This window comes from Gadus chalcogrammus, chromosome 16 (genome assembly GCF_026213295.1).
Source record: "Gadus chalcogrammus isolate NIFS_2021 chromosome 16, NIFS_Gcha_1.0, whole genome shotgun sequence".
NCBI classification, from domain to species: Eukaryota; Metazoa; Chordata; class Actinopteri; order Gadiformes; family Gadidae; genus Gadus; species Gadus chalcogrammus.
In genome coordinates, this window is record NC_079427.1 from 22,828,654 (window position 1) to 22,853,303 (window position 24,650).

At 42.7% G+C, this 24,650-nt stretch overlaps 2 protein-coding genes across 3 annotated transcripts; one reads left to right on the forward strand and one right to left on the reverse strand.

Moving 5' to 3' along the window:
- Positions 1-124: 124 nt before the first annotated feature.
- Positions 125-8,792, reverse strand: ppm1da (protein phosphatase, Mg2+/Mn2+ dependent, 1Da). 2 transcript variants are annotated; one of them, XM_056611679.1, is made up of 6 exons: positions 8,146-8,792; positions 6,945-7,173; positions 4,026-4,150; positions 3,104-3,285; positions 2,694-2,918; positions 125-2,399 (listed from the first exon to the last, which is right to left on the reverse strand). In XM_056611679.1, the coding sequence occupies exons 1-6, from the start codon at positions 8,636-8,638 to the stop codon at positions 1,998-2,000; spliced, it is 1,656 nt and encodes a 551-aa protein (XP_056467654.1). In that variant the 5' UTR covers positions 8,639-8,792; the 3' UTR covers positions 125-1,997. The 2 variants fall into 2 exon arrangements, with proteins under 2 accessions (XP_056467654.1, XP_056467653.1); XM_056611678.1 differs by having other exon boundaries at positions 125-2,396; positions 8,146-8,776.
- A 1,966-nt stretch (positions 8,793-10,758) lies between these two features.
- On the forward strand, positions 10,759-23,899 carry appbp2 (amyloid beta precursor protein (cytoplasmic tail) binding protein 2). The gene is made up of 13 exons (XM_056611029.1): positions 10,759-11,311; positions 13,875-13,963; positions 14,406-14,557; positions 15,673-15,796; positions 16,288-16,456; positions 16,826-16,915; positions 17,100-17,167; positions 17,252-17,357; positions 17,471-17,595; positions 19,046-19,131; positions 19,592-19,782; positions 20,326-20,491; positions 20,757-23,899. The coding sequence occupies exons 1-13, from the start codon at positions 11,174-11,176 to the stop codon at positions 21,032-21,034; spliced, it is 1,782 nt and encodes a 593-aa protein (XP_056467004.1). The 5' UTR covers positions 10,759-11,173; the 3' UTR covers positions 21,035-23,899.
- The last annotated feature ends 751 nt before the right edge of the window (positions 23,900-24,650 follow it).

Genomic DNA, 24,650 nt, shown 5'->3' on the forward strand with positions numbered 1-24,650 from the left:
TTGGAGAGTAGCTGTGTATATATATATACATATATATATATATATATATATATATATATATATATATACATATAATAAATATATATATATATATATGCCAAAACATACAATTATTATACATAGATTGAATCATTTCAATATTTTCTTTACATATTGTTTTATTATATTCACATTTAAATTGTACACATGCACTTATTGGAGTATGGGGTGCATTTGCCACGGTAAGCAGTGGTTTAACCAAATATAACAACTTTTTAGATAAAAAAAAGAATAGTAGACCTCATCTTATAATCATTAAGATATACTACAGCGAGGCAAAATTATCTAGCAGAGACTGTCATAAACACATTAATACCTCAAGTCAAGATTTCAGCTAAATCAAACAATGCTACAAATTTTCTTGATAAAAATTGCACTTTGTTGTATCAAAAATCCACAGCTCTCACTTAACATCATCTTCTGAATTAGGAAAGACAATTGTGTTTGGCATTAATCTCTGCTCTGCCGAAAGCAAATATTAAATGATCAGTTGTGATATTCTATGTCGATCAGATCAATGAATTTTCTGATGACGGTAAGGCCATGATTCTGTACACTTTAAGAAATAAATACTCCACTTATTTAAAAGACAGCATTCTACAGGAACAAATCACTGGTCCCATCCGCTTAAAACTTTGTTTGCTTTTCCTTGCTTATCCCAGGTACAACAACTGAACAGAATAATAAACCGACACATCAATACACAAACAGCTAACATAATGACAAACAAAACTAGAACCCACGCTGTTCGGGTCACTAAGTTGTAAGCAAAAATACAAATGATCAGAACAACAATTGAATTTCACACAATATCAATATATATCCAGGTGCCACAAACGCATGCCTCTTGTGCTTTTTTAGTGAATGTGGAGTTCTGCAGGTTGAAGCGTGGTCAAAGTTCAAATAAATAGCCTCTGGTGGGGTGTATGTAACAGTTAACTTGTCCAACATTTAATTTGGAGCAAAACAAAGTAAAACGATTCACCCTCAACAGCGATTTGTAAGCATTTTTTAACATGTGTAAATCATTTCACACTTTTGTTAGCTTACTGGTTCTTACTATAGCAGCACCTTATTGTGTTCACGAAAATGTCATCCAGTATTCACAAGTAAAATGGGTAAATACTTGTACTGCGCATGCACATATGCACACACACGCACATACGAGCGCACACACCAAGGGTTATGCAAAGTTCATTGTAGAAGTATGTCCTTTATGGTGAAGTAGTTCATCAAACAGGATTTTGAAACAGTAAAAGTAAAACCAGGTAAAAAAATATATTCATTTGTTTTAAATGAGCATATCACAGAATATTTACATGAAGATAATTATATCTCATAGTATTTTGCATAATTGCATAAAAAGACCAACCATTAACATTAAAAAATAAAAGAAACACTCAAATTGCGCACTTTTCCAGAAAATGGCAGTTTGGACATTCATATTATTATTGACCAAACGAAGAGAACCAAAGTCTACGAGAGAGTTAAGGCCTTTTTATTGTCCCACGTTCCCGCAACGCAATGACAACGCAGATGCTGCGACGCAGTCGTGAACGTTTATGGTTCTGTGTCGGGTTTTAGTTAGCGGACCAATCACAGCCCTTGCTGCTGTGTCACCTCGACGGAAGGTTACGATTTTTGTGAGGCGCACGTCCGGCCCTTGGGGTGGAAGCAAGGAGGGTCCGCAAGGACGTAAGGGGTCCGTAACCCCCATGCGTTGCGTGTACGTGGAACCATAAAGAGCCCTTTAACCTCTTACTTGATGTGTGAAGGAGAGGTGCTACATGGTAATACATAAGTTAAATCCCCTAATGATGTCAACAAGACTGCGCTTTACACAAAATAGAGAAAGGTTGTGGAGTGGGGAAGGCAGCATCTTTACTTCATCTTGGTTTGAGTGAATATGAAGTGTATTCCTCAGTGTGGTCTTGCAGGGCTGCAGGGAAAAGTCCCCCTCAGCACACACACACAGTGGCTTTGCCGTGCTGCTGGAGCAGCGAGCAGGCAATGCTGGATGAGTTGCTCGGGCCCTTCTCCGTGCTGACCTGGACCTCCACTGCCCTGCCCCCCTCCCTGTGCCGTGCCTTTTTGGCGGTCTGGTCAGGCGTAGCTTGCATGTTGGTGGTCCGTTTGCTGCCGGGCAGCCCGGTGGCACTTTCCCTCAAGGCCTCACCCTCGTCGGTCAACTGCGATGGTGGTTCATTGGATTCATTACACGTAGGGCTGGAGGTGAAGGGGTTGGATGAGAAGATGCTGAAAAGGCTGCTGCTGCTGCCTCCAAGCAGGCCATCAGTACGCTCCAGACTTGGGACCAGCTCGCAGACGTCAGGGGCCATGTCCAACTTGGGAACCGGCTGCTAAGGTGAGGAAACATTGTTGTTTTTTTTAATCACGGATAACTACCAATGTATTTTTGTGAAGTGCTTAAAAAGGTCCATTCAATTCTTTGGCTTTGATTTAGACCACAGTGGGGTAAATCAAAGACATAAATAGGATTGTGCCTTTTTGGTACCTAAGTGGGGCAGCAGTAGCACTGCTGCCAAACATTTATAAACTCCCAGCAATTGAAAAGGCAACAATCAGAGAGACTATATAAAAGTGGGACACATTGGTATCAGTCAAAACCCTATGCACGTCTGCCTTCCTCTCACCCTCAGGATCAGTGTGTCCGAGCGAGAGATGGAAGTCGGGGGGGTCTGGGACACCCGGGCCAGATCCAGCAGCACCTCCTCATGGTGCAGCATGTCCTGTGGGCTGCCTGGCTCCTGCAGGGCAATAACAATGGCGCTGGTGTTGTCTGCACGGAGCATCCGCTGGCGCCACCGCAGAAGGGCATGGCTCACAAGCTGCCGGGCGCTGGAAACACCACATGGAGCCTACCATGGCGAGACATTGTTATCGGGGAGAAGGAGGCCACCAATTTGTATTAAAAAAAAGTACATGCTTTTTGGTTTGAAACCATATTAATTAAGATTAATTTAAGCGCAGAGCATGACACAATGGTACAATGCAGATACAAGTCCAATGCTATTTGGCTGTCAAAGTACATATGTATTAATACCATCGCCTCATCGTTGTCCTGGCACATGGAGATTGCATCCTGGGGAGGCACCATATTCCAGAGGCCATCACTGCCCAGAATAATATAGCGATGCTTTTTAGGGTCCAAGGTCACCACACACGTGTCTGGCTCGGGTGACACCACAAATTCACCACTGTAGAAGTCATAACTCCAGAGGTCACCTGTTGTGAGACATGAGAGAAGTACGCGTTCTTGGCCTGTTCCTGAACATGATTTTATGACAATATAAAAACATACTTTACTTCATTGGTTAAATTCGACATAAACTTATAGAAATTGCAGATGAATTACTGGTTAGTCGAGCTACCAGAAAAACGGAGGGTCTGCACACTATTTAATTGCTCCAGAAGTGGAGTCAAGCTACCAGGACATCAATGATTTGAAATTAATATGACAATAATTATAATCAATGGAAAAAGGCCTAATATGTTGTATACAGTCACATCCATGTCATGCAAACTTCAGATGGGGGCAGGAAGTTATGCAGACTGTCAAGAAACAGTACCGGTACTCTGTTCGTGTGTACAGTGTGCAACCAAATGCGCGAGAAAGATACTAGAATCCAATTACAAAACATATGGAATATATAGGTATTGTATAAAAAAATATTACATATATTACAGATTAACTAGCTCTAAAGTCAATGGATATAGTAAATTACTTAACTGCAAAATAGATATATAGCTCAAAACAAAGCGTTTGAAGACTGTAGGCACATTGCTTTATAGTGTGGGCCTGAGTCACTATGCTATGGTAATACCAACGCTTCCTCCCCCCCCCCATCTCATGTTCGCTCCACTGGTGTGTGGTTATCTGCAAACAACCTGTTGACCTTTTGACTTCCAGGTGACAACCTTCTTCGCAGAACGGTCAATGTTTTGTGTGCCTTTCCTCTACTTACCTAGAGCCCTCGCCACTGCCAAGAAGGGAATCTGGTCGATGACGGTGCTCCTGCGGACAGGACCATTGTGGCTCAGCCTGGGCCTCTTCCACACTACCCGGTTCACTCCAGACTTCTTTATGACACTGAGGATGGACCACACGGAGGCCAAACGATTCAACCGTGGCCTCGGTTGGTTCATCTGGATCTTACAGGCACAATAATTTTGCCTGCAATTTTCGCATTCATTCCGAATGCGTCCAGGATGTTACAGTGCACTATCATCAGCAGCAAAATAATAAGATAAACGCGAGATGCCTTTAGGTTTAAGAACACATGGAGAAGAAAGTGTATTTCAATATTCTTATTGTGGACAAACATGGAAGGACAAATGTGGGGATATATATTCTTATATATATATATATATATATATATATATATATATATATATATATATATATACCAGTGGCGGCTGGTAGTTTTTAAAGAGAGGGAGGAAGGACCGCGCGCTTGGTTGCCATTGGCCTGCTTGCACTGTTGGTGTATGGTGGCATAAGAAGTTTCAGTTTTCAGGTGGCATATTTCAGGGTGTTTTGGTGAACTACAAAATAGTAGGGAGGGATAGTTATGTGAATAAATTTGATACAAAGCCACCAGTGGCATCACTGTAATTTGAAAGCTGGTGGGCAGCATGTCTTTGAAATGGACCACAAGGGCAGAAGGAAAGGATGCAAAGCCCATTAGTCAAATCAGGCCTACCCTAAATCTGGGCCTATTTTTGTCCTCAATGACTGAAGTTATTGGTTGTAATTTAGCTATGTTTATTTTCAGGTACAATTGTTTTAAGAAAAGACTGACCAAAAGTGATGCCATTTAAAATGCATCATGCTCTGAATCATTCACCCTTTCCACAATATCAAACAGAACGGTCAGAGTAGCAAACTAGTAAAAGAACGAGAACATTATTCTAGATTCAACCTGATCTATAGGCATGGTGCCTAGCAAGGAAAGTCGCATATCAGCACCAACGTGAACTTGACACTAGTCGTGGCGTTTGGTTGCCCTATGAAGATTTTTCACATCAGGGAAACCATAAACAGCCCAGTTGGAGATTTGCCATTATTCATTAGCAAACAGGGCCAGCAATACATTCGATTGCTAGTAATGCTACCAGTAAGCCATGAGTACCTAGCAAACCATGTAGCACCCACAACACTGATGTTGCCATTACTTTTGGTGATCTCGATTTTGCGAAGTGGTCTACCTTTTTCTTTGGTCGCTAACTTAGCACTGTAACTCAATGAATGGAATGCTTTGTGCAATTAAACATCAACAATGTCCTCTGTTTCCAATGTTTCCATTGTACACTTTATTCGCAAATGTTAGAATCTCGTTATCCTTCAGATGATTTCACCTGCTTCGCGTCTAGACTGAGCGGCAATGCAGGCAGAGCAGGTTTGTTTGTTATCAACAGCGTTGCCAGATTGGATAAATTTCCCGACCAATGATAATTTTCCCAGCCTAAAGTGGTTAAAAGTAGCCCAATTGGGTGGGAAATCTGCCCAATCTGGCAACACTGCTCACCAGCCAGGGATCCTGCTGATTGGTTCATAGCGCAGCGCGACTAGATTTTTGCGCGAATCAGACGCCTGTAAGGTCACACCCACTCAGAGGAGGACTTTCCTCCTCTCTCCCCTTGAAACCCATGTTATTCACCGGCCGCCAGTACTTTCTGGGAAATGAATGGGAGTCAACGGAGGCTGAGGGAGGACCTTCCTCCCTGAAGTAATTGTCAAAATATATATATATATATATATATATATATATATATATATATATATACATACATACCTACTTCTAGAGAACTTGGTTTTTGTTCTGACTTTGTTTAGTGAGGCTGAGGAGACTGATCAGATAGTCAAATAGAGCTGCTTTTTTGTCATTAATGCCGTGTTTCCACTGCAGGGTGCGGAACGGATCGGATCGCAAAGGTGCGGTAGGGAGGGGGCGGTATAGCCCAGCTCAGTTCCGAGGTCGCGTTTCCACTGCCGACAGTACCCTTTGTGGTAGGCCGGATGTCGATCGCCGCGGCAGCTACGTAAACATCGTAAACAACGTCTTCCTCCCCAAGAATGCAGACGAACGTCTCCACCTCCTTGTTCGCCCAAGCAAGGGTTTTACGCGACATGTTAATTGTAAAGAATAATACCTCGAGGCTACTGTTTGTTTGTTTTTATCCCCGCGTCACCCGGAAGTGATGATTTTGTCGACGAATCAATGGAGGGGGTGTGTAGCTAGAATTTCCCGGGACCCTTTCAGGCGTCTCGTCTCGTTTTCAGTACCCCAACGGAGGAGTCCTGAAAACGAGGCCAAAACGGGTACGGCTAAGTCCGGGTCACGCCCACTTTTGGCGGTGGAAACGCGACCCGATCCGCACCTTTGCGATCCGATCCGTTCCGCACCCTGCAGTGGAAACGCGCCATAAGCTCCACCTGCATGGGCTTGAGGACAGTACCGAGTTATCACCAGAAGACATACTGGAGAAAATGACATCAATGTTATCTACTTAGCCAGATAACGGTTTGATCTGCTATTGTGAGACTCTTGCCCTTACTCTCTTATCATCAGGGTTGCTGGGATGGCAGAGTCAAAAATGTACTTGTCCTCAGTGTGTGTGTGTGTGTGTGTGTGTGTGTGTGTGTGTGTGTGTGTGTGTGCGTTTAGTAGATAGATTGTTGTCATCACAGTTTCATCTACAATAGCCAGAAGAGTCTCTTGGGTAACGTCAATAATCAATGTTCAGGAGATTTAAATAACTGTCTAGTTGTACCAGTCAATGTCATTTTAATTCATTAATTTAAGTATCCATTTTTTTTTACAATGAACAACTCACTATGAAAAACAAAAAATCACATCATCTCCAGAAGGCCTGCAACCTACCTCCCGCCTAGCCCTTCGATCCGCTCCCTCTCCCGGGGAAGTTCGGGCTTATGATCCTGTGTGACTTCTACTGCTTTGATGAACTGATCGCTGGAGTCGTCTTGTACCCCCAGGACCACGGCCGAGTCCCCAACATGGGCAACATACATACGGTTGCCCCGGATCACAACAACACTGGCCGTGGTGCCAGATGTACTGGGGAGCCCTGTGAGCGTCTTTGGCCATTCAGCTATCATGAAGACAAAGAGGTAAAATAAATACACCCTTTAATCAACAGTCTGTTTACTGTTCTCTGGACACCTGGAGAAATTGACCAAAGAGTGCACTTCTAACACAAACAATTGACCCCCATACTTAATTTAATAAGACAATTTGTATTAGCAAATAAGTCATATTTACATTCTAAATAGTAAGCTGTATGCAAGCTGCATCACATTGTTATTATTATAACTATGTCATTATTAATACAATATTTAACCATGTTGTGAGAACCAGAATTACATGTAACAATAATATGTGTTCATGTAATTTGCAAAATTGCGGTTTGGGCCTACGGTCCCAAAGTAAAAAATAAAGCCAAAGTGACAACAACACATATGTGCGCATTCTATGATAGGGGCTGTGAAAAATGTTAAGATTCCTACTACGTAGTTAGCCCAGTTACCAAATTAAAGAATTGTAAGAAGAAAAGACTAATGTTTGTATAAGTGCTGAGAATGGGCTACTAATTGCCAGTATTAATTATAAATGGAAACGTCTATATTGCAACTTGAATGACATAGCATGCCGGGGCATGTAGGATTATTTGAAGCGATCATGACAGCTGGTCAAAGAATTGGAAATACTGTATGTTTACTTTTAGGCCTGGGCGCAGCAATGCACGAAGTGTCGTTCAATTTTTGCAAATGATATACTTTACTTGTGCTGTATATCTAAATATATATTTTTACATGTATGTAAACGTGGCAATAAAACCTTTAAGCAACTAGGAGAAATTATCTGATCAGGTGAGAGAACCAACAGACCTTCTGTTGGGATGCGTTTCTGCGCTGCCCACAAGGGCATACTGGGACACTAGTATGCAATCGGGGATGTTCAGTGTCTACCTGGCTGAACCTGGACTACATAATCTGACAGCAAACTGTACACAAATGCAAAATCTAGTCGGTTAGAAATCATGGGTGAACCGTCGGGTACTCACGCAGCTTTTTCCACATGGCATGGTGACAGGCGACGAATCCCTTCCGTATGGCACAACAAACCTCTTCTTCACACTTAGACCAAAACCCCCGTTGTTTCTTTATGAACTCCCACAAATTGTCTCGGGCGAACTGTGCTGCCTCTCGGCCACCGTGACCATCGAAAACGGCGAAGAAGGCGACCGAGCGAGGCGCACAGTCCCCGGCATCAGCCGGTGTCTGGTCTGTAGACGGACGTGTTTCGACCTGCTCGTTTTCTATCACTTGTATAGACGTAGCTTCAATACGTGGGTAGATATCTGCCTCCGTGGTCCTGGGTGAGTGTGCCCCATCGACCACATAACTGCCGGTGGTCCCACTTTCGTATTTTTCCCCCGTCCTCGACACCTCCTCCCCCGGCTCGGGCTCCACTACGACCTCGGTGACATCCTCCATGTATTTTCTGCCTCCTTGGTCGGTGAAGACACTGACTCGCATCAATAATGCTGTTTCCATCGCTAAAATAAAATAGACTCTGTATTTATGCCGCCGAAACCATAAATGATGATACAAAGATGGATAAGTTGAGTTATTTTGCGCCGTTAGCGTCCAGCCTTTGTTTATGTTCGAGCTTAGTAGGCATGCCCGGGCGTGTTGACGTCAGAGGCGTCTCCTTCTTCGAGTACGTTGAAAATATATAAGATCTAAACACCGACCGACCGACCGACGCCCCCTGGCGACGAGAGAAAATAAGATCTAAACACCGACCGACTCTCTATCGCCCCCTGGTGGTATGAGAAAATAAGATGTAAACACCGACCGACCCTCTTTGACTCTATTGAAGAAACCCCAACCGACTCTCTTCCGCCCCCTGGCGGCGTAAATATAACAATAGAAACAGGAGATGTATGGGACCATTTTATGGTAATAACCTGCACATATAAATAATTAAAGCAAGACGAAACAGCCACAAATATATTTGTTATCCCACTTATATCTTAATGCAGTGCCACACGAGGAAACCATTCTTTGGTCAAAGACAACACAAGACAACAAAAGAAAGAGGACTGAGGAATAGCAACAATAAATTATTTTGCTGCTTCTTCGGGTCTCCGAAATCTAATGAAATCACCACTTGGAATTCATTAATTACATCGATTTACAACAGGAAACGTTCCTCTATTTTTAAAGGTCCCATGACATGAAAATCTTACTTTATGAGGTTTTCTAACATAAATATGAATTCCCCTAGCCTGCCTATGGTCCCCCAGTGGCTAAAACTTGCGTTTGGTGTAAAACGAGCACTAGCTGTTCTGCTCTGAGGCTTTGGAATGTCTTTATTTAGGACGTCATAAAGCATCTAAGCTCCTCCCCTTACTCTGCCTGGCCCGCCCAGAGACGTTGGCCCGCCAATGAGACACGACCATGCGAGCACCACGTGTGTGTGTGTGTGTGTGTGTGTGTGTGTGTGTGTGTGTGTGTGTGTGTGTGTGTGTGTGTGTGTGTGTGTGTGTGTGTGTGTGTGTGTGTGTGTGTGTGTGTGTGTGTGTGTGTGTGTGTGTGTGTGTGTGAATACACACACTGTAACGCAAGTGTTTCTTGTCGGTTCTTTGACGTCTCTTGTATTTCCACAACGAGACTGTCATGGGGGTTACCGGGGGTTATCTGAGCCAAGGTTGAGAAGGAATTGGGGGAAAGGAACTTTGGCTTTGACACGCTGAAGTAGGCTACATGAACTGCGACATGCATGCCGCCAGTTGCCGCGAGGCACCATCGCCCGGCCGCGGGCAGCAGGAAGCGCGCGGTTCAGTCTACTACAGATTGATGTGAAAGTGGAAGAACCAGAGACGTCGCAGAACCCGACAAAGTCGTTTGTGATTCATAATATCGTCTGGAGGCGCACACAGCTTTTGGCCGTGATAATATGTATTATATGATATAGATATCTATGTATTATATGATATTATTTAGATATAGAGCTCCAGGACTGTAACGCAAGTGTTGTACACTTGCTTGTTATTTGGATAACCGTTCTGCTTTTGGTGTTATGGCGCATAACACGTTGGACTCTTGTCTTGACTCTTGTCTGGTATTTCTACAACGAGACTCGTAGTGGGGGTTATCTCAGCCAAGGTTGAGAATGAATTGGGGGGAAGGAACTTTGGCTTTGACTCCCTCAAGAACATGAACCACGACATGGAGGAGAAAGGGAATGTTGGCGGTGAATGTCTCCCGCTTGACCCCCGCTGAGGGACCACCGCCGGAGGCGGAGGTGCCTATAAACGCTGCCCGGCAACAATCTCTTTCTCCTCCTTGTCGCGGTTCAGTCTACTTCACATTGATGTGGACGTTGAAGAACCAGGAACGTCGGAGAACCCAACGCGGTCGTTTGAGATTCATAATATCGGCTCACACAGCTTTTGGCCGTGATAATATATATATTATATGATATAGATATCTATGTAGGCTATATGATAATATTTAGATATAGAGCTCCAGGTCTCCCGTGTGTTCTAGAATATTTACAGAAGCTGCTCAGGGCCACACCCCCACCCTCCTGCTTGACCCGCCTCGCTCCTCCTCATTTGCATTATAGCTACAGACACCAAAACAGCACATTTGGGGGAAGCTCAATGTGCGACTGGCTCGGAGTGGCTGTAACTCTGCACCACGGCTGAATTTCGGGAACGTCTTTGAATTCTGTGTTAGTTGCCCACTAATACCTATATTAAAGAATACATAAAATAGCATTTCATGGGACCTTTAAAGTATGGCTGCATCATATGGGTGCACGTCATCCCGTCGGCGTCGCGGAGCGTCAGATCGGGCGGACGACGCATCGGCCATGAAGGGGAGAAACATGTAAAATCGACAGCATCCACGGGATTTCCTTTGTAATTCAGTGACAGTGCTCATGCTTCTCGATCGAAAGCCCACCACGGTTGTACGAGGAGTCCCGGGGGGATTGCTTTGATAGCAGCCAGGTAGCGAACAACGTAGTGAGAGTTTGGGGAAGGCTGAGGTGGTGCTCGGTGGAAAGAGGAAAACAACATGGCTGCGGTGGAGCTCGAGTGGATCCCGGAGACACTGTACAACACCGCTATCTCGGCCGTGGTCGATAACTACGGGCGATCGAGAAGAGACATACGCTCTCTTCCAGAAAACATACAGTTTGATGTCTACTATAAGGTAGGATCCGTCAACCTGGGTGTCAAACGTCACTGTCAAGGCGTCCACGCTGAGTACGATTTGGCTTGGCTTTAACTGGCAGCTAGGTGTGTAGCGACATGCTAACGACAAAGTTGTCGAGGGAGACCTCTTCTTTAAAGCGAGCGGTCAGGTCTGCAGGGGATCTGTCAGGTCTTTAAATGTATCTGTTAGGTCTGCCAGGTCAGTTACCTCGCCTTTAAAGGGATCTGTTAGGTCTGCCAGGTCAGAGACCTCATTTTTAAAGGGATCTGTTAGGTCTGCAGGGGATCTATTAGGTCTGCATGGGATATGTTAGGTCTGCCAGGTCAAAGACCTCGTATTTAAAGGGACGTTAGGTCTGCCAGGTCAGAGACCTCCTCTTTAAGGGGATCTGTTGGGTCTACCAGGTCAGAGACCTCCTCTTTAAGGGGATCTGCTGGGTCTACCAGGTCAGAGACCTCCTCTCTAAGGGGATCTGTTTGGTCTACCAGGTCAGAGACCTCCTCTTTAGGGGCATCTGTTGGGTCTGCCAGGTCAGAGATGGGTTTGTCATCCGCCACAACGCATAAAGACACACTCGTTTTTAAAGGTTAGATCGCCAGGCTGAGAACACAGATTCAGGCTAATCAGAAATACCTCGCCTGTAAAGGGATGTGTTGGGTCGGCCAGGTCAGAGATGGGTTTGTCATCCGCCACAACGCATAAAGACACACTCGTTTTTAAAGGTTAGATCGCCAGGCTGAGAACACAGATTCAAGCTAATCACAAATGCATCTTTCTCATCCATTCAGAACTAACGTTGGGTTGTTACAGACAATTTACCAGGTCAATTAATGTGTTTTATTTTTCTTGCTAAACGTTTCTCATCTTGGTCACATACAAACTGTCTTTTAAACTTGAGAACTTGTGGGACTTTAGGGCTGTAACGTTTTGATGTATCGAGAATACTAACTTTACTTTATTTCATATCTACAAATTGATCTAAAATCGTCTTTTATTCTTAAATACTTAACGATGGACTGGATGATATGGCGTAGGCTTTTAGCATGTTGTTTCGTTTTTTACATCTTATTCTTTTACAATTGAAACGACGCGCATTGAATTATTATGAGTTGGTTGACAGAAATGAAGTCGGTTCCCAAATACGGTCCCTTAAGCCACACAAACGATTTATTTGTTTTGTGAGAATCGGTTAACAAATCGAGTACATTTGGCCAAGCTACCATCTTATGTTTGAGGGGGTAAGGGGATTTAATGAAAAACTCTTTTGTTATTGCTGCTCTTTCGTGGTCTAATAGTTTAATTAATATAAACACTGACCGTAAATAAACTCATGATAATTGACGTAGGCCTATTTTTTCTTCTGTACAAAATACTGGTATCTCATCATTATCTTCGAATTTTTTTGCAACCTTGTCAACATCATGTTGTATTATGTATGTTATTATTATTTAAATATTGATCATACCAAGCATGATTTGAGAGTATAATCCATTCTGAAAACACGTACATTGGTAGGTTTAACTTATTGTATTGGTTCTGATTATGCCAACCAAATTCAACAATAATACAATTATTGTTCGAATTCCTGTCATGGTTTTGGGCAGAAGATTTTGCAGATACTCTTATTTTCAGTAGACCATGGGCAATTATTTAGTGATGACGTTGACAGCAACGATCTTTTGATATTTATTTATATTCCTTGTAAGGAAAAAAAGATGCCATGATTGTGCTCTTCAATGTATTTTGTCAAGATAACACAATTGTAATTAACAGTGTGTGAGTGATACTAATGCCTTTTAAAGCACACTAATTTTTTAATTGTCAGTATGCTAGTGTTGGAATGGATAGGTGGTCGTAAAATATTCTGTGCATATTTTATGTATCTCTCCTTACATGACCAGGCGTTTCACCATTAAGTAACTTTACCTTTTTAAATAATCTTATACTAGCACTAGCAGCGATCAGGGAACAGATTAGCTCAAATATATTAGACAGCTAATGAACGGGTAGAAGTCAATAACATGGACTAGTAATTTCCTTGACTCATGATTCATCCCAGCATTCAGTGATATCCCTACACCAAGCAAGCAGAAATGTTACAGTTATTACTCTGCTATCTGAAGTTCATATGAAACCCATACATTGCTAAACTAATCCAATATGGATAGGGCTATAGCCATATGCAAACGTGTATGTAGCACATGATTACTAAACCTATAGGGAGAACCCAGCCTAACTACATTCTTCTGTCCAGCCCTGTCCACTTTGAGAATGCAGATGTGGTATGGGTGCTAGTGTTACTACACTTGTTTCTATTCTGTTTGTTCAGGTATTGATTTATTTCCATAAATTTGAAGCAAATATAATAATTAATTCCTTTTATTTATTCAGCACTTTTCAAGGTACTCAAAGACAGCTTACAACACCATACAATTCAAGAGTAAAATATAATATTACTATCAGTCATCAGTTATGGTATTTCCAGGTCCTGTTTTTGGTGGGGGACTGGAATTTGCATGGTGACGTGTTTGTACGTAATTTCTTTCTTTCTTTCTTTCAGCTTTACCAGCAGGGCCGGCTATGCCAGCTGGGAGGGGAGTTCTGTGAGCTGGAGGTCTTTGCCAAAGTTCTGCGGGCCTCAGACAAAAGGTAAGTCAGAGTAAGGATATGAATGCTAGTCATACTTGGAATATCCACCTCTTGATCAAATGCAGTCTAGAGTCAAGAGTAAAATGCTAAAGGGCAATAAGGTATTTGTTCTCTTGCATTATAGCAAAGAGATTTAATGGGAGATGGACCGTTTCATTATATAATGAGGTGTTTGTTTTTAACTTGGATTGATGAATAATCATGAACAAGAATAAACATATGCTCCACTATGATTCATGATGTTTCGCACCAATATGTTCCAAAACTCCCAATAGCCGTTTGACCTTTTTTGAATGGGAGAGCAATTGTGATTGATTAAGGGAGTTGAAAACTTCAGCAGACTTTTTAATAATTGTTATGGTTCTTTGATCAATTTCTACTGTTTTAACTGGACATTATATATTATATTTTATAACCTGTCAATACCTAATCATTCTTCCAGACACCTCCTGCACCACTGTTTCCAGGCCTTGATGGACCACGGTGTGAGGGTGGCCTCGGTTCTGGCCAGCTCCTTTAGTCGCCGCTGTTCTTACATTGCAGAGTCTGATGCCCACGTCAAGGAAAAAGCCATTCAGTTTGGCTTTGTGTTAGGTAACAATTTCTTGATTAACCGTATCTGCTTCACTTTAATTGTAACATCCCTTGAAATAAAGGATCTTCTGAGGTGAATTATAGCAGGAGTATATTGAATATAATAAGTCTAACAAAATATCTGATTTGTCTACTTGATAATAGAGACATGCAGTCATCCCAGAGCTTAGCAATGTGTTGCTGGTCAAGTAATCTCTGCTCGGTAGAAAAGGGCAAACATAAGGCCAAACATAATTATGGCATGGATATCTTTCTATTTCAACATAGTTTCAATAGAGCGCACCTAGTCTGGTGGTAATATTGGGTTGGTGACATGCAAAAGCTGTGTGTGCTTGCAAATACGGTCGTTCCAACACGCCTTCTTTGTCATGGAATATAAAAGTCGCTGGGAAACCTTAAGTTAACCAAACTTGTGGACATGAGCACACAGTCGATGAAACAGAATTGAATATATTAACGTTGTTCAGGACGTCCATTTAAAATGTTTTAAAAGTTCTCTCCGTGTGACAGAAAATTCCGGTGAGGCAAAATGAGAGTATGTCTGTTAGCGGCTGTTCTAGCTGCCGTTCAAACAACTCGCTTGCATTTAGAAATCCCGTTTTGTAGGCTGCGAGAACTCGTGGATCATCGAGTGCCGTGACACAAGAAGCTCTGAAAAGATCTGCATCGTGTCTCTGAATCCTCCTGCCATGGGTCTTTGCAAATGTGGGGGACGAGAAATCGCCCCCTGTTAAGTTGTTACTAAGCCAGGGCCATCCTACTTGTTGGAGTGGTAAATTAGGTTTATATTGCAAGGGAATGCACGGACGCGGCTCGAGTCTTTTCCAGTCTTTGGCCACGCCTTCTCGGGAATGGAGATCCAAGAAATTGGTTGAGAGGGAATTGCCCCTCAAGATTAATACATTTTGATTATGTTTTTATTTGGTTGGTAACAGTTGTTATCACAATATATCAAAAGATGGTGGCTACCCAATCAGTATTGGTGCTCATATTGCTTAGTTAAACACCGTTAAGACTTTGAACAGGTTGAACCAGATTGGGCAGTGTAGAAATTAAATCACTATGCTGCTTCATCATTTAAATGTTGTAACTGATTGAATGCTCTTGCCCTTTAGGTGGCTTCTTATCTGACGCAGGCTGGTATGGAGATGCTGAAAAGGTCTTTCTGTCGTGCCTGCAGCTGTGTACCCTACACAACGAGGTGCTGCACTGGTATCGGGCGGTGGAATGCTGTGTCAGGTATGGATCCAAGTCATTGTTTTCTACAATTATTTGCTCTGTCCTTCTAAATGAGGAACCAAAATCATCTCAGATTCTTTACTTTAGATTATAGCCAAGCGCTTGCTTTGTCTGTGTGTAAAATAAAGCTTTGTGATCTGTACGGATTCTTGTTCTTAGACATGAAGCAAGAGGTTAACTAATTTGACCTGCAAGTTCTAAAGGCAAGCAGCAGCCACTTAATGAGCAAAATTCGAAATAGTGATGGAATCACAAGTTACCTTCCTACAACACTACATGCTTAATCAGCTGCTCTGCTTTTCTAAACTCTCAATTTACCATGCCGTGCATATGAAACGAACAAAAAAAGCCTTTCTTTGCTAAATTTGCTCAACATTCTCTGTGGTCTGTATCCAATACCTCGAATCACCAAGGTGTATTACATTCTGCAGATATTGCAACACCCCTCACCTTTTTCTGCGCCTTCTACACATTCCTCCTGTTTGTAACAGGTTGCTCCACGTCCGCAACGGCAACTGCAAGTACCATCTTGGGGAAGAGACCTTTAAGCTGGCCCAGTCCTATATGGACAAACTAGCCAAACATGGCCATCAGGCCAACAAGGCAGCACTGTACGGCGAGCTTTGTGCCTTGCTCTTCGCCAAAAGCCACTACGATGAGGTAGGTTTTGTTATAAAAGATGTGCACATACCTTTGTTCAGAAGTCTACCGGCTGATGAATACATCAAATTGTATTATTTTAACAATGTTTTATTGTCTAGGTTATTTTATTTAAAGATGAAGCATGAAATAATTCAATGTTATTCTTATTGTCATGTCCGGAAGCACACAAATACATGCACAGGGTACCTTCCATATTCTCAAATACATACGTTTAAAAATTATATTCTGTGTGGGGGGGGATAGGGGTCATACCTCATGGTTTAGTGGTGGATAGCAACAGGTATATAGCAGGTATGTTTATATTAACCTGTTGCTACAGGTATATAGCAACAGCACAAAATCTAATCTTTGCCTTTTATCTTTTAGGCATATAGATGGTGTATAGAAGCAATGAAGGAGATAACGCCAGGGCTGCCTGTCAAAGTAGTGGTGGATGTTCTCAGACAAGCATCCAAGGTAAAGAAATCACCTGATGTTGAGCTTATATAAAAAATACATTTTAGAAAAAATAAATCACAATATTGGTCAGCATTTAAAGCAGTCTTCCTTACCCATGTGCAATGCGTTCTTGTTGTTCATGTGCGTTATGAATTAACATTCTCAACTGGTGAAATTAAATCCCAATTTTTGTCTCCATTAGGCTTGTGTGGTGAAACGAGAGTTTAGGAAAGCAGAGCAGCTGATTAAGCATGCAGTGTTTTTAGCAAGGTAACGTGTGGTATCACCAGTAATAAATGTTAATTACTTTATCTGTCTATCTGACCCCAATTTACTTTTTCTTTGTTTTTGCAGAGAACATTTTGGACACAAGCATCCCAAGTACTCCGACACTCTGTTGGATTATGGGTTTTACTTACTAAATGTAGACAACATATGCCAATCTGTTGCCATTTATCAGGTATGCATAACAGTGGTGTTTACTTGATCAGATTTACTTGATGACTTCAGGGTTCTATTGCTCTAGCGCTTGTCCCCTATCTTCCACTCACCATGTCCACCCCCTATGTACAGACGGCGCTCGACATTCGACAGTCCGTATTTGGAGGAAAAAACATCCACGTTGCCACAGCCCACGAGGACCTTGCCTACTCCTCCTATGTGCACCAGTACAGCTCTGGGAAATTTGATAATGCTCTGTGAGTAGTAGTAGTAATAGCTGCTTTGGTGGCTAGTTCAATAAGAAATGGGGTCCCTTGTAGTCAATGCCCAAGACTGTGGTGAAAACGCAGACAATAAGGGGCTGAAGGAACGTTTGGTCCGTTGATATGTAGCTCCTGGGACTAAAAGGAGCTACATAGCTACATGACTACAAGGGACCCCATTTCTTATTTCGCATTTCCACCAAAATGACCCTGAACTTTTAGTCCCAGGAGCTACATATCAAGGGACCAAACGTTCCTTCAGCCCCTTATCGTCTGCGTTTTCACCACAGTATAAATAGCCGCGAAGGTTAGGCAAATTAAGGTACTTTAACATCAGACACATAACGAATAAAGGACATGTTAATGTGTGAAATACTTTGTGTTACCAATAAGAATTGCAGTGAGATCTCATAAAGCCAGTCAAAACAAGCTAATTCTCTGAACTTAATAATAATAATAATAATAATTGATCATTTTTTTATAGCGCTTTTCTAAATACTCAAAGACGCTTCAAAAAACTTCAAAATATGCTATGAATATGAGGATTCGATAATGGAGTTCAATTTTAATCCAATAGTAAAATAGTGTAGGGAATGGAAGTGCGGGGATGAGGGCTATTAAGATAATTGGGAGTGCATTCTTTAATGCATCCATGTTTGGGAGAAGTTAATTTTTTAGGTTGTTTCCCTGTTCGATAAAAGTAGACTACCACTGTTTCGGAAGAAGATGGTATCGAAAACTAAACTGTTGCAATACAACTGCACAAATGTATATTCACGTCCGGCGCTAAGCATTGGCTTGTAGTGCCGACTGCTATCAAGATGAATGATCAACACGTAAAACCGATAGCGGTTATTAAATGAATGTAGTCAACCACTATGGATGCAGTAAGAGGACTGTGATTTACTGCTAGTTGAAGTGAACAAAACAGTCTGTCTGTGGCTGCAGATGTTAAAATGGCTGAAATAAAAAAGCTGCCAGTACTCGGTCAATCAGATTTTCTGCGCAGCCAGCCCCACGCCCAAGGTTCCTGTAACTTTGGATGTTCTTAACCAAACCAGCAGAGACAATTTTGGGGGTAAAATCATGACCTCAAAAATCTATTGGGACCCTGGTTCCGGCTGTTAAAATGTACCTAGTTCTTCAAAGGTTCCTAGTTCCTGCAGTGAAAATGCGTCTTATTATATTAAGTATTCGTTTGTTTTGGATGCATCTGAAAATGGAGGTCTTTGGAAATCCTGCAGTGCTTTGTATGTCAAGAAGATTTACAATGTGTATAGGATTCCTATTGAGATTTATACAATCCTAATCCAGTTCCAGGATATATATTGAGGAAAAATCCATTTGCTCCCCTGTAAAGTTTTTCAAAGGAAAAAAATATATAAATTATTATTATTATTATTAATTATTTGCACCATTTTAAAATGAACATTTCTTCCGACAGATTCCATGCAGAACGTGCCATAGACATCATAACTCATATTCTGCCTGAGGACCATCTGTTACTGGCCTCTTCCAAGAGGGTCAAAGGTATGCCGAGACCGTGAACACATTCAGGAAGTTGTGCCACTGTAAAGACAGCATCTGGCATATCATGTTTGTACGTTTAACGTCAAAAATATTGTTAATGTGCAATAACCAATGATGCACAAGAGATGGTGCTGTTCTCAAGGTTAGATTGTTGGTGATGCTAGTGGTTATTGTTGTTATTTTGTCACTTCTCTTGTGGTTATTGTTGTTATTTTGTCATTTATATTGTGGTTATTGTTTTGTTATTTCCCTTGTTCCCATTGTCACTTTTCTTCTCACTGAATACATACGAAAGTATAATTATTTCAGCAAAGAATAGTTAACTTGGTACTGCTTAATAGAGAAATGCTTTTTTAAGTCTGCATGCCCTAGTATTGTGTGGGATATTTCACATATTGGACAGTCTCAAAGATGACTGTTGACGCCATGACCAGCTTGTTGTTCCGTTGTCCTGAAACAGCCCTGATCCTGGAAGAGATTGCCATCGACTGCCACAATAAAGAGACGGAGGAACGTCTGCTACAGGAGGCTCATGACCTGCACCTCTCCTCTCTGCAGCTTGCCAAGAAAGCGTTTGGGGAATTTAACGTACAGACGGCAAAACACTACGGCAACCTGGGCCGCCTGTATCAGTCTATGAGGAAATTTAAGGTCAATGCAGTGTGCGTGCGTGGGTGTATCGGAGTGTATGGGCGTGGACATACAACCTTGCTGAACTGTTCCGTCATTAGCGGAACTGTAGCTTTAATTAGTAACCACTTCCCATTAATCAAACTGAAGAATATGGATGCAAACTTCGAGGCATCAAAAACAAAATAGTAATTAGTAATAATAAAATATGTTAGCAAAGCAAAATGGTTAACCAACCTAGCTCCGAAGTCTTGAGAAATGTTGGGATGCATGCGCATATATTGGAATACACAGTAAACGCGAGTTTGAAAATGGTGTATAGGGGTCTGAGTAAGTTAAAAGCAACGTTATTCTGTTCAGTCAGCATTGTTTTTTCCACTGAGCTGACTTAGCATAGTCCTGCTCGAATACACTGGGAGTATTGAAAAAAACAAGTACAATCAGTACATGTCCTCTGGATGCAAATCCATTCCAGATGGGTTGAATGGATCATGTGTATTGATCAATTGATCACGGGTCCATTTCCGGGGCTGATGTCGGTGTCGTGTGTTTGGCTCTGGACAGGAGGCAGAGGAGATGCACATCAAGGCCATTCAGATCAAGGAGCAGCTGCTGGGCCAGGAGGACTACGAGGTGGCGCTGTCTGTGGGCCACCTGGCCTCCCTCTACAACTACGACATGAACCAGTACGAAGACGCAGAGCGCCTCTACCTGCGCTCCATTGCCATCGGTAGGCCATCTATAGCCCCGATTCATGGGGCATGACCACTCGTGACCACTCAGTCACCGACATTACTTATGGCACGCACTTTACAACAAACTCCTTAGATGCACTAAATACACAGTGTTATTTTTATAATTCCTAATGGTTCCACTATGGACCCTTTTCACAGAGGTGTCCTCATGGGACAAACATGAGTTTTGTATGATGAGCAACACCCTGCGTTGGCCCCAGGATGACGATTCTTAATGCAAAACAAAATGTCATTGTGCAGGGAAGAAGCTGTTTGGCGAGGGCTACAGTGGCCTGGAGTACGACTACCGTGGCCTCATCAAGCTCTACAACTCGGTGGGCAACTACGAGAAGGTGTTTGAGTACCACAACATCCTCTCCAACTGGAACCGACTGAGGGACCGGCAGTTTGCCGTGGCCGACGCCTTGGAGGATGTCAACACCACACCGCAGCAGACGCAAGAAGTGGTGCAGACCTTCCTCTTGGCCCAGACCCTGGGGCCCGCTCGGCCAGGCCTGGGCCCCCCCGTGAGGGATTAAAGGGGAAGGAAGGAGGGACCCAGACACCGGGGACCCTCCGTGAGGGATTAAAGGGGAAGAAGGACCTATTGGCTAAAGCTGGGGATGGTGGAGGGTGACCGAAAGAGGATGTGAGTTCCGAGAGGACCCTTGTGAGTTCACACACATTTATTAGGGAGGTACCCTGGGGAGAAGTGTATATGATTATGAGAGAGCTGTATAGATGGATGGGGTTGTGTCAGCACTGTTGCCATTACACATCCACATGCTTGGCTAAGAATATGTCTTATCAAAACCACTCTACACAAACCGCCTAGATTGTTGGATCAGTTCACTGGCATACCTGAATACGGATTAGACTAAGACCTTTTCAAAGAGAAGAAACAAGTTGTATCTGCAAGTGTGGAGATTGAGATGGAAAACAGACCGGGTTTCCTGCCTCAAAACCCCTTCCCCTCCCCTCTCCTCTCCTGGACCACAAAGGACACAACCTGACACATCTTGTTAAATGTGTCCTCGTCAAACGTGACCAACAGTTTCATCATCAATGTGTGGTTGTTTTCTTTTTCAATTCAGTGAAGCAACATCAGTCGAGTGTGAGTTATGCATAGCTTTTCTCAAAGGATAGACAAGCACTTAAGGGTCAATTTTAGGTTTGATGTATTTTAGTTACTATTTTGTTGCATACGAGGCTGGAGGGCTTGTTAATCATTTGTTTTTATTATATTCAGAGGGTTGGGGAAGGTAATCCCCAGCGAATTCAGAGTAGAACTGACATTGCTTTATTAAAGACCCAGTGACTCCAAAATACGTTTATGCTTCGACACAATTCTAATCTTTTGGGCTCTATACACCATCACAATGGATTTGAAATGAAACGGACAAGATGTGCTTTAACTACAGACTTTCAGCTTTAATCTGAGGATATTAACATCCAAATCAATCAATGAGTTCTGAAACATTTGGCTGAATATGAGCAGATAATATTGCCCGAAACACTTCAGAATTCATCCTGCTGCTTTTGTCAGCAGTCACATCATCAATAAATACAAGGGAACCAGTTCCATTGGCCGCCATACATGCCCACGTCATGACACTACCACCACCATGCTTCACTGATGAGGTGGTGTACTTTGGATCGGGAGCATTTCCTTTCCTTCTCAATGCTCTTCTCATCCCTCTGGTACAAGTTGATCTTTGTCTCATCTGTCCATAGGATGTCTTTCCAGAACTATGAAGATGTTGTTTGGCAAACTAATCTGGCCTTCCTGTTTTTGAGGCTCACCAATGGTTTACGTTTTGTGGTGAACCCTTTGTATTCACTCTGGCGAAGTCTTCTCTGGATTGTTGACTTTGACACACAGACACCTACCTCCTGGAGAGTGTTCTTGATCTGGCCAACTGTTGTGAAGGGTGTTTTCTTCACCAGGGAAAGAATTCTTCGGTCATCCACCACAGTTGTTTTCCGTGGTCTTCCGGGTCTTTTAGTGTTGCTGAGCTCACCGGTGCGTTCTTTTTTTTAAGAATGTTCCAAACAGTTGATTTAGCCACACCTAAGGTTTTTGCTATCCCTCTGATGGGTTTGTTTTGATTTTTCAGCCTAATGATGGCTTGCTTCACTGATAGTGACAGCTCTTTGGATCTCATATTGAGAGTTGACAGCAACAGATTCCAAATGCAAATAGCACACTTGAAATGAACTCTAGACCTTTTTTCTGCTCCTTGTAAATCGGATAATGAGGGAATAACACACACCAAGCCATGGAACAGCTGAGCAGCCAATTGTCCCATTACTTTTGGTCCCTTCAAAAGTGGGAGGCACATATACAAACTGATGAAATTCCTACACCGTTGACCTGATTTGGATGTAAATACCCTCATTAAAGCTGAAAGTCTGCAGTTAAAGCACATCTTGTTGGCTCTAACCCTGTATAGAGCCAAAAAGATTAGAATTGTGTTGATGTCCCAATGTTTATGGACCCGACTGTATTTCTTAAATGGTTGGGACCCGGGAACAAATTAATATATGCCATTTGCTCACTGTTGCTAAAATAAGCCTGTATTTTAGAGAAAACGAGTGTAAAGCTTATGTTCCTCTCAAACACTAAAAGGCGGGTAACGGTCGTTTCGTGACGCCGAGGGGCCTTGAAGTAAACTCCTCGCTGAAGGGACGATGGCGACCAGGTGTTAGTGGCTGGGTGGAGCTCTACCTGGGATGGGACGGACCGAGAAAGTGTTTAGCCTCTCTGACAGTTTTTTTTTTTATTACGCCACTGTGTGTGTGTGTGTTTGTGTGTATGAGAATGCGGATCTGTGGAGCTTGTTATGAAAAGCTGTTGATTTTTATGTCCGAGAGGGGGTTTGGCTTCCCAGACACCTATACTAAATCGCCATGGTGTGTGGATATGTGTCGAGCGCCGTCTCGAAATGCCCGCGTCCAAGTGAGGGTCAGGCTTCTCGGTATAGGGGCATGATATACAACGTTGCTGACTATCTCGCTATCTACACAAAGACTGGACAGAAAAAACAAGTAGCCGCTGGTCGTAACACGCCCCGTCCCGTTCCTAGAGCTCTTGAGCATTTAAAAAAAATCTTTTGCTCAAGTTCACTAGCTCTTTAAAAGTGAAATTATGTAGGCGTGTCATTTGCTTTCCTGCAAACTAACTTTTTTTTTTTTTTTTTAAACAAGGGAATTAGGGATAGGAGTAAGGAGAGGAGAGGAATGTGTGTACAGGTTGCCTGGTGAGGTCATTGGCCTTCCTTTTCTTCTCCTTAATATATTTAATCTCAAAGGGGGTGGTGTGTGTGTGTGTGTGTGTGTGTGTGTGTGTGTGTGTGTGTGTGTGTGTGTGTGTGTGTGTGTGTGTGTGTGTGTGTGTGTGTGTGTGTGTGTGTGTGTGTGTTTAACACACACACACACACAAATAACACACAGTTATTTGTCACCACGCCTGTGTGCGTAGTACGTACACAGATGCTTGAGATTGTTTGAGTGTGTCTTTAAAGCTTAACATACAGACAGAGCCCTGGGTGCCTCGGTGCTCCACTGATGACTACCAGCCTTACACCAGCGGTCAGTTCTCTGCCGGCGGACCCGTGCTATGTCAATGTGCTAAATGATTCAACCCCTCAAGGACAGTGCACTGGGGACCAATGTTGCGTGTCTGTGTCTTGGCCAGCCTATGATCTCCCTGTCCATTAAGACGATCCTCTGCACTCAGTAACCTCACCAATTATTCAAAATGTTATGCCTCCCCTACATACCCCACTTTTCTTTCCTCTCTAAATCATGAACAATTAAAGCATCCCCTTCCTCTCGAGTCACTCCTTGGTAGAAATCATTGTCCTTTGTCACTCTACTGTTGGATGTGTCATTTTGCGATTGTGTGACTGCTATAGATGAGGTTGTACTCTTGGCCCTAGAGGTGGCTCAGAAGATTATTTGGCATGATCTAGCACTCCACCATATTCCTTTGTATTTCAATAACTCAGCAATGCAGTGTTTTGATTAGCGGGAAGTTAAGTCAGTGGCAAGTTCCACTCAGCCACTAGTGGCCCTCTCCAGAATGTTATCCATTAAATAGTCAAATTGAAGCATTGGAAGGAGAAACACTTTCTTTCACAAAATGATGTGCAC

Bases quoted from the DNA above. Each gene is read 5' to 3' on its own strand.
- ppm1da (XM_056611679.1), bottom strand. From the start codon at position 8,638: ATGGAAACAGCATTATTGATGCGAGTCAGTGTCTTCACCGACCAAGGA. The intron at 7,174-8,145 runs GTGAGTACCCGA...TCTTCATGATAG, and splicing joins TGCCATGTGGAAAAAGCTGC to CTGAATGGCCAAAGACGCTC. The intron at 4,151-6,944 runs GTAGGTTGCAGG...GTCCATCCTCAG, and splicing joins ATCGAAGGGCTAGGCGGGAG to TGTCATAAAGAAGTCTGGAG.
- appbp2 (XM_056611029.1), top strand. From the start codon at position 11,174: ATGGCTGCGGTGGAGCTCGAGTGGATCCCGGAGACACTGTACAACACC. The intron at 17,358-17,470 runs GTATGCATAACA...CCCTATGTACAG, and splicing joins AATCTGTTGCCATTTATCAG to ACGGCGCTCGACATTCGACA. The intron at 19,783-20,325 runs GTCAATGCAGTG...GGCTCTGGACAG, and splicing joins AGTCTATGAGGAAATTTAAG to GAGGCAGAGGAGATGCACAT.